At 53.0% G+C, this 13,753-nt stretch overlaps 1 protein-coding gene across 2 annotated transcripts in view; it reads left to right on the top strand.

Moving 5' to 3' along the window:
- Window positions 1–13,753, top strand: part of MTCL1 (microtubule crosslinking factor 1) — a 122,750-nt gene that overhangs the window by 75,091 nt on the left and 33,906 nt on the right. The window contains exons 5-8 of one of the 2 annotated variants that reach the window (XM_060121848.1): window positions 750–2,024; window positions 3,068–3,223; window positions 10,371–10,493; window positions 13,282–13,512. In XM_060121848.1, coding sequence (XP_059977831.1) covers window positions 750–2,024; window positions 3,068–3,223; window positions 10,371–10,493; window positions 13,282–13,512 — 1,785 coding nt within the window. The remainder of the gene's footprint in view (window positions 1–749; window positions 2,025–3,067; window positions 3,224–10,370; window positions 10,494–13,281; window positions 13,513–13,753) is intronic. The other variant, XM_060121847.1, reaches the window with a different exon arrangement.

Below are 13,753 nucleotides of genomic sequence, written 5' to 3' on the forward strand. Positions count from 1 at the left end.
TTCGCATGGGGAGAGGAGGGTGCGAGTCACCCGGGCTTAGGTTTGCAGTAACCATTTCATACTAACCGTCAGAGCTTGGTACTTACTGTGCACCTCGGCTTCCAAAGCACCCTCATGCCCATCATCTCATGATTTGTCCTCGTGCCATCCCTGTGATTCGTTGGGGGAGGGGAGGCAGGGGAGGAGGAGAGTTGGGTTGCCGTGTCTCAGGTTCCAGCAAAGCCGGGCTCTGATTTGGGGTCACCTGGCCTCCCCATCCTGTTAATACCTGTGAGGTGCTGGCCCACCCCTCTGATGAGGTAGGAGGTAAGTGGCAACAGGTGGAAGTGGCCACAGAGGCCTGTCTACCTGCCCCAGGCTGAGCAAGGGGCCTGGGGTCTTTCACTTGTCAGGGTGGACCCACAAAGTAACGGAGCGGGGGGGGGGGTCGCCACGTTGCTGATGGGGCTGGGTTTCATCTCATTCACTCACCTCCTGGGTGATGGTTTTCATGTGCACGTTTTTCCAAACTGTTTGGTTTCCTTTGTTCTGTGACAAAGCCACCACCAGCAGTCCCCGGTGCCCCCATGAAGACCCCGGGCTCACCCTGGCTCTGTCGTGGTCCCTCTAATGAGCGACTCCACGCACTGATGGGAAGATCGGTGTTTTGTGTGTGCGTGTGTCGGGGGCGAGGTGCGAGGGAAATCGTCACGAACGGGAACACTGGGTGTTTTCAAATAACCGTCCTCTGGGCTGTTCTCTCCTGGCAGGATGACAGCGCCGACCTGAGGTGCCAGCTCCAGTTTGCCAAAGAGGAGGGCTCGCTGATGCTCAGGAAGATGGCCAGGCTGGGGCGGGAGAAGGACGGGCTGGAGCAGGAGCTGCAGAGGTACAAGGCCCTCTACGGGGACGTGGACAGCCCGCTCCCCACGGGGGAGGCCGGCGGGCCGCCCAGCACTCGGGAGGCCGAGCTGAAGCTGCGGCTGAAGCTGGTGGAGGAGGAAGCCAGCATCTTGGGCCGGAAGATCGTGGAGCTGGAGGTGGAGAACCGGGGCCTCAAGGCGGAGATGGAGGACCTGCGGGGCCAGCACGAGCGCGACGCCGCGGGCCGGGAGCCCCTGCCCGGCGTTCCGACCTCGCCCTTCGGGGACTCCCTGGAGTCCTCCGCAGAGCTGCGCCGGCACCTGCAGTTCGTGGAGGAGGAGGCGGAGCTGCTGCGGAGGTCCATCTCCGAGATCGAGGACCACAACCGACAGTTGACCCACGAGCTGAGCAAGTTCAAGTTCGAGCCGCGGCCGGAGCCCGCGTGGCCGGCGGGGGGCGCGAGCGGCGGAGCGCCCCTGCAGGAGGAGCTCCAAGCGGCGCGGCTGCAGATCAGGGAGCTGAGCGGGAAGGTGCTGACGCTGCAGCATGAGAACCAGGCGCTGCTGTTGGGCGCCCCACGCTGTGACCCGGTCGCGCCCCCGGGCCCGCGCGCCCCAAGTCCCCGCGACAGCGACGCTGACAGCGACGCGGGCAAGAAAGAGAGCGACGGGGAGGACGGCCGCGCGCTGCAGCCCCGGCGGGAGGGCCCCATCGGCGGCGAGAGCGACTCGGAGGAGACCTTCGAGAAGACGTCGGGCTTCGGCAGCGGGAAGCCGTCGGAGGCTGGTGAGTGCCCGGCAGAGCTGCTCCGCGCTCGGGAGGGCTCGGAGCGCCTGGCGAACATCAGACACGAGGCCGAGCGGCTGGAGCGGACCGTGGAGCGCATCATCACCGACACCGACGGCTTCACGGACATGCCGCTGCAGGGCGGTGGGGCCTTGTCGGGAGCCGGCGTCCAGGGCGCCAAGGAGGAGCCCCAGCTGCTGGGGACCCTCAATGCGAGGATGAAGGCCTTCAGGAAGGAGCTCCAGGCCTTCCTGGAGCAGGTGGAGCGGCTGGGGGAGGGCCTGTCCCCTCTGCCCCACCTCACCGAGTCTTCCAGCTTCCTGTCCTCTGTGACCTCCGTGTCCCGGGACTCCCCCGTCGGGAACCTGGGGAAGGAGCTGGGCCCGGGCCTGCAGGTAAGGGGGCTCCCGGCTCTGCCTCCCTGCTCCCTCCTCCTCCTCCTCCTCGCTGGCCTTGCCGCACTGCAGCTCATCCTGCTCACGGCTGCTTGGTTATGATCGCAAACCTGCATTGTACTAAAGCCTCAAGTTCCAACCAAAACCTTTCTGTTGGTTGGGTTTCTCCTTTTTTTCTTTACCCCCCCCCCAGTTTGGTTTGATTTGGTTTAGCTCTCTTTTGTCGCCTTGTTTCTTTCTCCCTCTTCCTCTTATTTTTAACTGCACCGCCGCTGCTCTTAGCTAAGAGCTCCTCCCTCTTGACACAAGGCTAATCCTGCTGGCAGCGCTAGGATCGTCGCAGTCTGTCCCTTCTTTTTTGTTTTGGCGTCCCGAACGACCAGCCATCCCAACGAAGAAGCAAAGAGGAGTTTAAGACGCAGTACAAACGCACTTCATGGTCAGGATAATTAGCGGACTTCCCGGGAGCGCGTGCGTCCCTGCCTGGGTTCACTGCCCCAGGGACAGTCCAGCCCTGAAGGCCGTAGGCAGCCAGCCCACCCGCTCCCTCTGCGACACAGCCCAACCGGGCGAGGAGCGTGGCAGAGAACCCCCGGAGCAGCGGGCGGCGAGTGGAGTAGCCCCAGGACTGCTCTCGCGTGCGTCGCCCTGGACTGTGGCTTTCGCCGCGCGACCGCATAGAGGAAGCAGCAGGAGCCTTGTTTCCGTATCCTTCGTGGGTAGTGCGCTTGCGGGCGAGTCTGACTCATGCGTCCCCATCGCATGCGCCTCATAACCAGCGTGCTGCCGCCTTCTCCCTCTTTCTCTGTTTGCTTTTCAATCTCTCAGCCCGCCATTTTGCTCAGCTTCATCTTGGCTCTGTTCTCTTTTCTCTCTGAGGCCGCTGTGTTTACGTTGGTTACTCTGGTCATGCTTTTCCTCATCCCGTAGTTCTCCAGCCATCTGTCTACCTTCCCCACCTCACCCTGCCCTCTTGTCCTTTGTGTTTTGTTTAAAATTTTAAAACAAAAACAAAAAACAAATCCCTCCCGTGCACCTAACAGTCCAAACTGAGAGATCAGCTGGAGTGGCAGCCCGGGCAGGAGCGAGGGGAGGAGCGGGGGCCCCTGCACCTCCGAGCCACACGGGAGCTGCACCGTCGAGCCGACGGGGACGCGGGGAGCTGCCGGCCCGGAGCCCAGAGCTGCTTCAACCTGGAGGTCAGCAGGGGTGGGTCCCAGCGGCCACGCCCCCTCCCCTCCTTCCCTTCCTTTGCTGTGTATGGTGTGAGGGTTCCTACCTGGGTCCGAGGCCCCTACGGAACGGGGAGGGGGGGCGATGTGGAACCAGGGGAGACTTAACTGAATCAGGATCCATTGCATGCAACTGAACTGAGGGGTCCATACAGGGTGAGGGCAGGGGCACTGGTTCTGCTGGGTCCTCTGGCAAAGCATATGAGACTGACTGGTGAGTGCTCTGTGGCTTCTTGTCAGGCAGTAAGGAAAGCAGGACTGAAAACGAAGCATGTCCCTCCTGCGTCTTGTGGGCCCGCCCCACGTTTTCCATGCCGGTGCTCCAGTTGTAGGGCAGAATCAGGGATGCTCTCCTGACCCGGCGGCTCTTCAGCAGTCCGTTGTCATAGCAACCCATGTCCACAAAGCTCGGAGCCACCACAAATACTCCATTGTATGCAACAGTTGTCCTCTCGGTGAATGCTCTTCCCTGCAAGTAATCCAACCCAGTACAGAAGGACAGGTGGCCCCGAGGAGTGAGTGTCTGGCTCTGGTACTGCCCATTGAGGCAGGTTACTGCAGGGTTAGAGCCGTATGTTCTGCATTAGAAAAGGTCGGGATGAAGGGTCTTCATTCATCAGTCCCAGCGGGGATGTTGCCATTCAGCTCTGAGGCATCATAGCAGTTCCCAAAAGGCAGGGGAGAGGACGAGGAGTGTTGCGGCTCCTGTGGCTGGTACCGATTTTCTTTTTTTTCCTGTATGATTTTATAACTATAAATTGTATTTTATAACTATAAATATACAGTAAAAATGAGCAAAAACTAGTCAATCAGAGTACGTCAAATGATAGGACACGTCAGGCCACGACCGGCCCGTCTGCGCCCTGTCCTGCACACAGGGTACCGGCACCAAAACCCATGGCCAGAGGTGGGGTGTCGACGCCCGTTTTCTCTGCCCACCGTGGCCCTTCCTTGTTTTCCACGGGCTGCTCCCTGGTCCTGTCCCTGGAGTCCTCTTCCCTCTGATACACCGTTCAGGGCATGTCCCATGTAACCATGTCCGGTTCACTCTGGTGAGTGTCAGAGGGCTCCTCGCCCCCCAGGCCCTGCTGGATCCTGCAGGAGTGATGAGCGTGCTCCTCGCTTGCCCAGACACGTGTGCTTTGCAGAGCTTCAGAAACTGGCAGTGGTTTCGGACAGAGGGAAATGCTTCGTTGAATCAAACAATGCTGTGGGAAAACTAAACCTTCGTAATAGGTCAATTAGCAGAGTTAGCTGTTGCCATGTGACTTAGGGTCACTGAACAGTGTAGCTCAGAAGGGAACTTCAGACGAATCCCCTCATTGTGCAGATGAGAAGAAAAAGTGTGATGCAGTGTCAGCAAATTCTCCCCACCCCCCAAGCCGGTGGTGGTGGAACTGGGTCCAGAACCGTTTCCTCGGGCCTGGTCAGTCCTCTCCCCACCCCGACCCCTCCTGTGAGGAGTGCTGCCTGTACAACAGGGACTGGTCCCCACTGGGCCTGGACACCTCCATACCGAGCTCTGTCTCCGTGGGGGTGGTGTTTCCAAATGCAGATCCCCCGGGGGACTAATTGTGTGGCCAGCTATCTTGCCGTGGAATGTTTCTTCTTTTAAGCATCTGTCTGGTTTCCTTTAATTTTATACATTTTAATGAGGAAGTAAAAAAACTCAAAGTGAAAGGCAAGGTCCAGGAGCATCGTTTTCTAGAAGGGGAAATAGAATTATTCAGGAGTTAAACATCCTTTGTTCTCATTTTTTATTCATCAAGGCATTTCACACAGAAGAGAAAACTCAATTATGGATGCAAACACATTGTATATTAAAATACTTTCTAAAAGATGAAACGTATTCTAGGACCCCTCTGATGGCTCCATAGTTTTCCCTTTTATAAGAAGAGCCGCGTGGAGATCGCTTGTAGGGTCTGGACTCAGTGGAGCTGCTGCATCCCTGGGGTGGACATCACCCCGACAGACTGCTCAGTTTGGTCTTCGAATATTACTGTGGATTAAAGAATTGTACAGTGGACAGTTCTAGGGAGCAGAACTCTTAAAACCTTTTAATGAAAATGTAACCGAATTCATTGCCAACAGTTGCTTTCCTGTGAGGCTCTAATGGAAACAGTGCACAAAGCTTCCGTCAGGTAGCAGGGAGGCCCAGCCAGAGAAGCTGCTCTGGGTTAAAGACACACGTCACATGGCATGGGTGTCATTTCTGCTGTACAGCAAAGTGATTCAGTTATATATGTTCTTTTTCATATTCTTCTCCATTATGGTTTATCACAGGATATTGAATATAGTTCCCCTTGCTATACAGTAGGACCTTGTTTATCCATTCTATATGTAGTAGTTTGCATCTGCTAATCCCAAACTCTGAATCCATCCTTCCCCCTTGTTAGCAGTTTTCTTTACTACCTCTTCCGTTGTCCTTGAAATGACCCTGGTTTGTCTGCATAGCCAACTACTCCTGTACACGTGTGAATTTCCTTCAGCTCCTGGCCCTTAGCTCCTCGGAGTGGGTGGTGGAGGGACTGATAGGAGCCCCAGGATCAGTGGCTTAAAAGAAGAAACAACTTTCTGAACTTAAGCTGAAGTTCAGAAAATTTCTCAGTCCTAGTTTCTCAAGTTCCATCTGTGAAGTGCTTTCTATGTTTCTTGCCTTATGGATTTTCAAGTCTGGGGAAAGGGGAAGGAAGTTAAGTGCTTATTTGACAAGATTTGGGTGTTTGGCTAAACGCCCAGACTTAACCACTACTAGTACTAGCAGTACCAGTAGCAGCGGTAACAACAACAAGGTGAAAAAGAAAGAAACTACCTTCTTCCAGGGTACTGTGTTAGCAGATAACAGATCTGTGAAGTGAGAGGTCTGCCCCTCTGACTGCACATGATAAGCTCAGGGGAGGGGAAGGTGTATCTACCCAGCCTCAGAACTGTCACAGCCAGAGAGAGCCGGAGTCACAACCTGCTAACACCCACTAACCTACTAATGCAACCACACAGAAGTTAGCTGCTCAGAGGAGAACAAAGCAACCAGACTTCAGAAGGACCACTACTGCTGTTGCCCGTTCGTCTCGGTAGATATCAGCGAGATTCTCACGTGGCACTGGATTCTTCCCTGACTTTGCTCCCTGTGGCTCCCGGCAGATCTGCTGAGAGATTCCCATTTGTTAAGGAGAGCAGGGTACGGAATATGTGGTTTGGAATGTGTGGGGTGCCTTAAAAATAGTTCTGAATGAGGAGTAGCCGAGCACGGGCACTGGTCAGATTACACACATAAATGACACCGAGCCTGTGCCCAGAGGATTGAGTTTCTGGGTCAGAAATCTCAGAGATCTTCTCCTGAGCCCCTCCTCTTGTCCTTTAATCAACGAGCTATCCCTTCGGCCTCAGCTGTGACATACCAGCCTCGATAAAACGACGTGGGGTTTATGCCAAGTATGTGTGCGCAGGTGTTGACCCGATAAACCACTTTGGGAAGAAGGGGTAGCAAAACCGGCCAGAACAAAATGGAAGTCACGGGAGATGAGGTCACAGGGATGCAGGCGGAACGGAGTCCTAGTTAGAAAGTAGTGTTGCCAGTGTGTAATAAGTAAGTGGCTACAATGAAAAGCTTTTTTGTTTGTGTTTGGTATATCGAGATAGTGAAGTTGTCTCCTTAAGTGTGGAAAGTAACTTATAAGCCACTATCTCTGAAGATGGCCAGGAAATTAGCAGTGTAAATGGGCGTGGGACACGCCACGTAGGGGCAGGTGTGGGCTGCGGGCTTCCCAGCAATAACACAGGGAGGTGGCTATGGTGTCGAGACGAACGCGAGCCCACAGCCTGGGGGCCACTGAGGAGGGTGTCCATTCACGTAAACGGTCTGCACGGGACGAGGTCAGTGCGTTCGATGTCTTAATCAGAATCTCAGGTAAGTGGGCGGAGGATGGTTTCAGAATCTAACCTTCGGGAACTTGGCGATGAAGGGGGAAGTACGTGTTTTCTGGAGGAGATCTCTGTGTTGCGTGAAAATGCTGTGAATGTGGCGGTTGTGTGGCCCTGGATGGAAATTTCTGCCACAGCCTGCTTGTATTTTGGCTTTTGTAACAATGGAATAATGGCACCCTGACAAGGAGCAATTAGTTGTCCATAGAGTTTAATGTTCCATTAGCAAAAATAGACCAGAAAAGAGTAAAATGTGTCGATGAGGAGGATCTAGAAGTTTCTGTCGTTGACCAGCCTCCACAGACGACATGGGAGCCGCTGTACGTGAATCAAATGTCCCAGATGAACATCCTCATAGGACTTCAAGGGTCCTTTTCTGTGACCCTTCAAAGGTGAGGTTCAAACAGAGGAACACATTTTTAATCGAACGACACTGAAGAAGCCTGTATATTATTTCAAAATAAAAAGTTTATATAATTATTAAGATGACAACCAAACAAAATAGCGTAATATGTAGAAACTAAATTAATAGGTCTGCTTTCCTTAAAAGATCAGCTTGATTTCAGTGCTCGTTTTAACATCTAATAATTCAGAGCTTTGGGCTGGTACCAAATGTGTTAAAATACAGAGGCTTTTCATATTTTAAATGTACAGAGTAGCATGTAACTCAAAAGTAAATCTGGGACTTCCCTGGTGGCGCAGTGGTTAAGAATCCGCCTGCCAGTGCAGGGGACATGGGTTCGAGCCCTGGACTGGGAAGGACCCCACATGTCGCGGAGCAACTAAGCCCGTGCCCCACAACTACTGAGCCTGCGCTCCAGAGCCCGTGAGCCACAACTGCTGAGCCCACATGTCACAACCACTGAAGCCTACACGCCTAGAGCCCGTGCTCCGCAACAAGAGAAGCCACCGCAATGAGAAGCCCGCACACCGCAACTAGAGAAAGCCCGCGCGAAGACCCAACGCAGCCAAAAGTAAATAAATAAATTTATTTATTTATTTATTTTAAAAAAAAGAAAAAGTAAAGCTGGAGGAATTCCCTGGTGGTCCAGTGGTTACGACTTGGCGCTTTCATTGCTGAGGGCCGAAGTTCAATCCTTGGTTGGAGAACTAAGATCCTGCAAGCCGTGCGGCATGGCCAAAAGGAAGAAAAAAGTAAAGCCGGCCGAAGAGCAACCAGGTGACCTGGAAGCACTCCTGTGCCAAACTCCTAGAGGGGCAGGAGGGAAGCCCCAGGAGGGCAGGGGTCGGGGGCCGCTTACTTACTGCTGTGTTCCCAGCGTAGAGCCGAAAGCTATAGGCACTCAGTAGATAGAAAGTGCTGCATAAAATATCTACTGTCCTTTTAAATATAGAGCTCTATTCCCAAGAAAGTTCGGAAAATCTTCAAGGGTTGGAATTGACTTCAGAATTGAAAATGGACAGGGAGAGAAATGAACCAGGACCACCCCTGCAAACTGCCCTTTAATGAAAGGCTGAAGAAGCGTCTGTCCACGACGGGGGTCGGGGGAGGGGGGGCAATAGGACAGCTTGCCCAGCAGCGTGGAGCCTCCCCAGGTACCCGTCAGGACAGCGGCCTCACCAGGACCAGGCTCTAAGCTGATGTCACCTGGAGCTGCAGAACCCCCGAGGAAAGGAGAATTTCTGTTCAGCTGCTGGCTTCTGCAAATTCGAGACCATCTGCGGACACATCCTCAGCCCAGGCCACACTCGAGATCCTAGCTGATGCCCCACCACCGCATGTGCGCCCATGGCGCTAGCGCGACAGCAGTTGGAGCCACTCTGAGACCCCCACGTCCTAAAATTAGCAGATGAGACTAAAAGAAGGGCTCTCAGATCGACCAAGGGCCAGCAAACAGCACAAAAGAGTGAGTTGTACTGTCAAAGATCCCACATATTAAAAACGAATAGAACTTTTAGAAATGAGAAATTAGTCATTGGGGTAAACTCGATGTGTAGAGAAATACCCCTCTTCAGAGAGCACCCCAGACTCTGCCTAGTAGATATAAAAGGCTGCAGTAATAATATCTAGTAACCAGCAAAGTACAGAGGCATTCACGTTCTCAGTAGTTCTTGAGTCTCTTGAAAAGAGGATGACCTTAAATCTCTAGCTTTCAAACATTTTATCTCAAAGTGGTGAGTTCCCAGTGTCTCTGATATTCAGTCTCCATCCTTCTTTCTGTAAATTCTCTTGTAGTCAGCCCTGTGCTAGGGCAAGTGCTCTGCTCTTTTATCGTCTGCATTTCCTACTCTTGGGATGTGATCTTCACTCATGACGATCCAGGCAACACCAGCTTGTATCAGAGGAGAACAACGGTACCCTCGGTGAGAAACAACAGATGAGTTAAATGTAATCAGAATGAACTAGCGAAGTGACAACTGTTTTTCTTGCAACAGACCACTCTAATCCCCAGCTTTATAAATCACCTATCTTCACGCAGCAGAAACCAGTGAGTAGCACGGCACGCCTCAATTTTAATGATGACTGAGATTTTCAATATGACACCGTTTCCATCTCTGAAAAACATTTCAAAAGGAGAAGCTCGGCCTCTTTCATTGCCATTTGCACATAAAAGATGGATTTTACTAATAACAATTATGTTAAAGATTCCTTTAAGTATTTTAACCTAAAATGTAGCAAGCAGATCTTATGTAGCTCCTCCAAGGCACCGTGTGTGTCTGTTTGGCGAAGGAGCCCCAGGCCGGTTACCCAGAGCATCCTGGGTGGGAATGTGAGGAGGAAAGACAGGCCTCCCATGGGGCAGGGAAAACTCTAACAGGAAAGTGTACGAACTCATTAACTATGCAACTGAGAGGCACACGTGAACTTGGGCAGTGAATCTACGAGGCCGTGTGTGAGGGGGTCATGCTTGACCATCAGGACTGCCAGCTCAGGCGCCACCAGCATTTAAAAAGCCATCTCGAAGCTGCTATGGGGGCTGCCTCCTCTCGGCCTGGTTTGTCTCACCGTGGTGGCCGAAGCTCAAGTGATGGGTACCACTTACCCACCCGTCCGCTGGGGTGAGAGATGCAGGGCAGGCGGAGCCCAGGTGAGGCACTGGGGGAGCTGCCGAGAGTCACTCCTCTGCCGCCGCGCCCACGCGTGCCATGTCACTCCATGTGCGTCCCTGTGTCTTCAGCTCAGACCGAGTTCTTGCTGCCACTAAACCCCTTCCTTTGTCCCACCGATCAGCTCAGGGGCTCCCCCGTTTCACCTGAACAGAGTGTATCGATAAAGGAGCTGCAGGGTCAGCTTGCGCAGGTGGCCAGACGGCATCAAGAGGAGGCAGAGAGATTTACAGACACCATCCGGCAGGTAAATACGGACCACGGTTCAGCACCACCTTCTCTGTCTGCAGGGCCCCTCGAGAGAGAGACGAGAGAGAGAGAGAGAGAGAGAGAGAGAGAGAGAGAGAGACAGAGACAGACAGAGAGAGAGACAGAGAGGGAGAGGGAGAGAGAACGAACAAGAGGTGTTTTATAAGGACTCTGTCTCCCGCACAGGCTGGGCAGCCTGGGCTCGGCGCTGGAGGGCCTATGGAAGGGACATCCCTTCAAGCTGCCCCCTGGGGATCTCATAAAGATCACTATCTCCCTCCCTGCTCGAAAGCATGCACTTCCATGCTGACATTGTGGTCTCGGGAAGGTCTTCCTAACATCTAAACTTTCCTGCAGCCAGACCAGCAAAGCAAAGTAAGGGCCCTAAACGCCGGACATTAAAGCGTGTCCATAACTTTCACTGTCCTGCAGATTGATATGTTTTGTCAGTATTAGGTTAATTTTCTGAGAGAAACATCAACAATTCACCCATTGTTTTCAGAAAGCTGCCGTGAACTGAGCTGTGGCCTTATCAGCTCTTTCAGCTGTTTTAGAGTAACCTGTTTCTGGCCCCTGATCCCTCATCCACTCAGTCCTTCCCTAGAGTTCCTAGGAGACGGACTTCACTGCCCACAGGCCTCTGAGGACCATCCAGTTCCTGCCACCCCGGATCTACTTGAGTCGTAAACAGACACCCAGGCTCGGAATTGCCGTGGCTGCTTTCTGTATTTGTTCCTGAGAGAGATCTGGATCTTGAAAACCAAAAACCAGTTGATCTTGAAATGGCACCGTGGTATTTTAAATGCATGTCCTATGCAAAATAAGGTACCTGTGTATCCAAGAACTTATTTTGGCAAGGAATGTGCATTACACCAAAGCCCCGTGTTGCTGTGGTTGTGCTTATCTAAATGGGTCAAAAAACTGATTAAGGGAGCCCCTTCTGCACCTTGCCACGCAGAGCCGAGCCGGGTACCCTCCTTTACCACTAGACGTGCACCCCTTTTTAAAAGTTACATTTATAGGTCAAGTTTCATGTATTATTAGGTAATACGAAATAATGTTCCTTCTGTAAAGGGTAAATTCCTACGTAATTTAACTTTTTTGCATTGCACCAGAAATCATGTTTGAGTGAATTTATCCCTGGAGACACCGTTAGCAGAATGGCAGGGTCCCAGGTGTTTCTGGTACTTGGATTCAGGATAAAGGGGTGGGTGTGAAGAGTCTCCCAGTCCTCAGTTGGAGGTGGAGAGATGGCATCTAGGCTTGTTCAGAGGGGAATGGAAGGGGTCCCCTCACCTCCCCGAGGGTAGAGGACCAGAACTCTGCGACTTGGGAAGTGTGTGGGGTCCTGGAGGAGAGGTCAGAGCCAGCGAGTCAGGAAGGGTCGTTTCCAGGAGGTTAGGGATGAAAAGACCAAGAGAACAGTCCCTTCCCAGGGCTGCGCCTCCAGCGGCCAATCCTGGGGCCCCTCTGGGGCACCCGCCATGCACTGGGCGCTGCACAGCATGAGTTAGCGGCACTCAGCAGCTGAAACTTTACCAGGGTCAGTCGATAGCCTAAGATAACACAAAAATAAATTGCAGACACTGGACTTCCAGCAACTGCGCTGACGCTTCGTCACTCCGTCCTGTCCTGCATCCACAGGGGAGCGAGCCGGTGGTGGGACTCAGGGCTGCTGAGAGCGTGAATGAAATCGCCAGTGCTTTATGTTATCCCAGCTTCAGGTGCAAACTCAGTCTGGCACCACGACAGTGGCCATGCAAGTGATCGCATAGCCCAGGGCCTCACAGAGCGGCCTCGCTGGTCACCGGCCTTTAGCACGTCAGTCAGACCTGTGTCGACCTCAGGCAGCCACAGTCATGCTCCCGTGGTCCCATGGCTTCTGAGCACCCATCAAGTTCTTCAGGGAAACAAAACCAAACCCACCCATTGGCTTTTGGCACAAGAGGGGGTATTAGGTTAGGATAACGATAAGGCTGGCGCTCTAACCCTCTCTTTGGTCTGTGCAACAGAAAGCTTTCACCCCAGGTATCACTTTAGCTACTAGTGATGTTATTCCTGTGCCCTTATCTGTAAGTTAAGATTTTATTCGCACCCTTTTGCTTAGTCATTATTGACACGTAACAGTTGCTTCCCGCTTGGAAGAGTGTCTATACCCATGTGGAAAAGGCAGCAACTAACATAGTGATGGAAAACGTTTCTTTCCCAGCAATGCTTTTGTTTCCCTGAGTGTCGCCCATACCTGGTAGGAAGGTGAGGTCTCAAGCGTGGAAGTAGCTTGTCGGTCTTTCCTGTGCACTCACCCTGTGTACAGTCTAGTACTAGCTTGTCCTCTTTCTGTCAGGGGCTGTGGGGACCACAGGGCCCAGGAAGTCAAGGGGAAGGATTCCCCCTTGCTCGGCCTCGACAACTGCAATCTGCCTTGGGTACCAGCCCCTGTGTGGAAGGCAAACGGGGTCTGCATATAAGTCAGCTGTGAGCCCTCTCTCCAAGAGAGAGTTCTCCTGACGGAGTTTAGAAACATCTAAAAACACCGCGAGAGACTCCATAATGAAAACTGATCCTGACACGTCCCCTTGAAAGAGCACTTGCTTCTGAATCAGAAAACGCTCAAGGTTTTGTAAATAGCGAACCTCTCAAGGAGTTTACTGAACGTGGGGGAGCTGCTGCGTCTCACGTCCCACGTGCAGAATGACACGGATTGGATGGCAGTTTGCAGAGACCCTCGGTTTGGGTGCCAGGTCGGGACAGGTACCCGTGACATCGTCTCTTTTCTAACGTTCAAGGTGGAGGAGGGGCACCTGTGTGCCTTGCGGCGGCGGGAGCTGGAGGTGCACAGCCTGGCCCTGCAGAACTCGCTGCAGGAGCAGACCTGGAGTGACGAGAGGTACTTGATGCAGCGGGAGCTATGCTCCCTGAAGCAGAACATCTTCCTTTTCTACGTCAAACTCAGGTGGCTGCTGAAACACTGGCGGCAAGGGAAGCAGGCGGAGGAGGACGCAGAGGATTTCACGGAGGTACCTCTGCCGGGGGAGTTCCTTTCCTTTGCATCTGTTTTGCTCTTGCTCCCACCCCCAGCCAGGCCCTGCTGTCCCCCCTCCCCCCGACACGTACAGTCATGTTCTGCTGTTTCAGAGTATTTTGTCAAGTCTAATCCAGGCAGTGGAAATGCAGTGGGTTGTCCGTGCTGCCCTTTGACCTCATTTTAAGAGCATGCTGGTCTGTAACATCATCTTGCAGACAAGTGTTGCTGCTGTG

Source organism: Lagenorhynchus albirostris, chromosome 14, assembly GCF_949774975.1.
Source record: "Lagenorhynchus albirostris chromosome 14, mLagAlb1.1, whole genome shotgun sequence".
Classification (NCBI taxonomy): Eukaryota; Metazoa; Chordata; class Mammalia; order Artiodactyla; family Delphinidae; genus Lagenorhynchus; species Lagenorhynchus albirostris.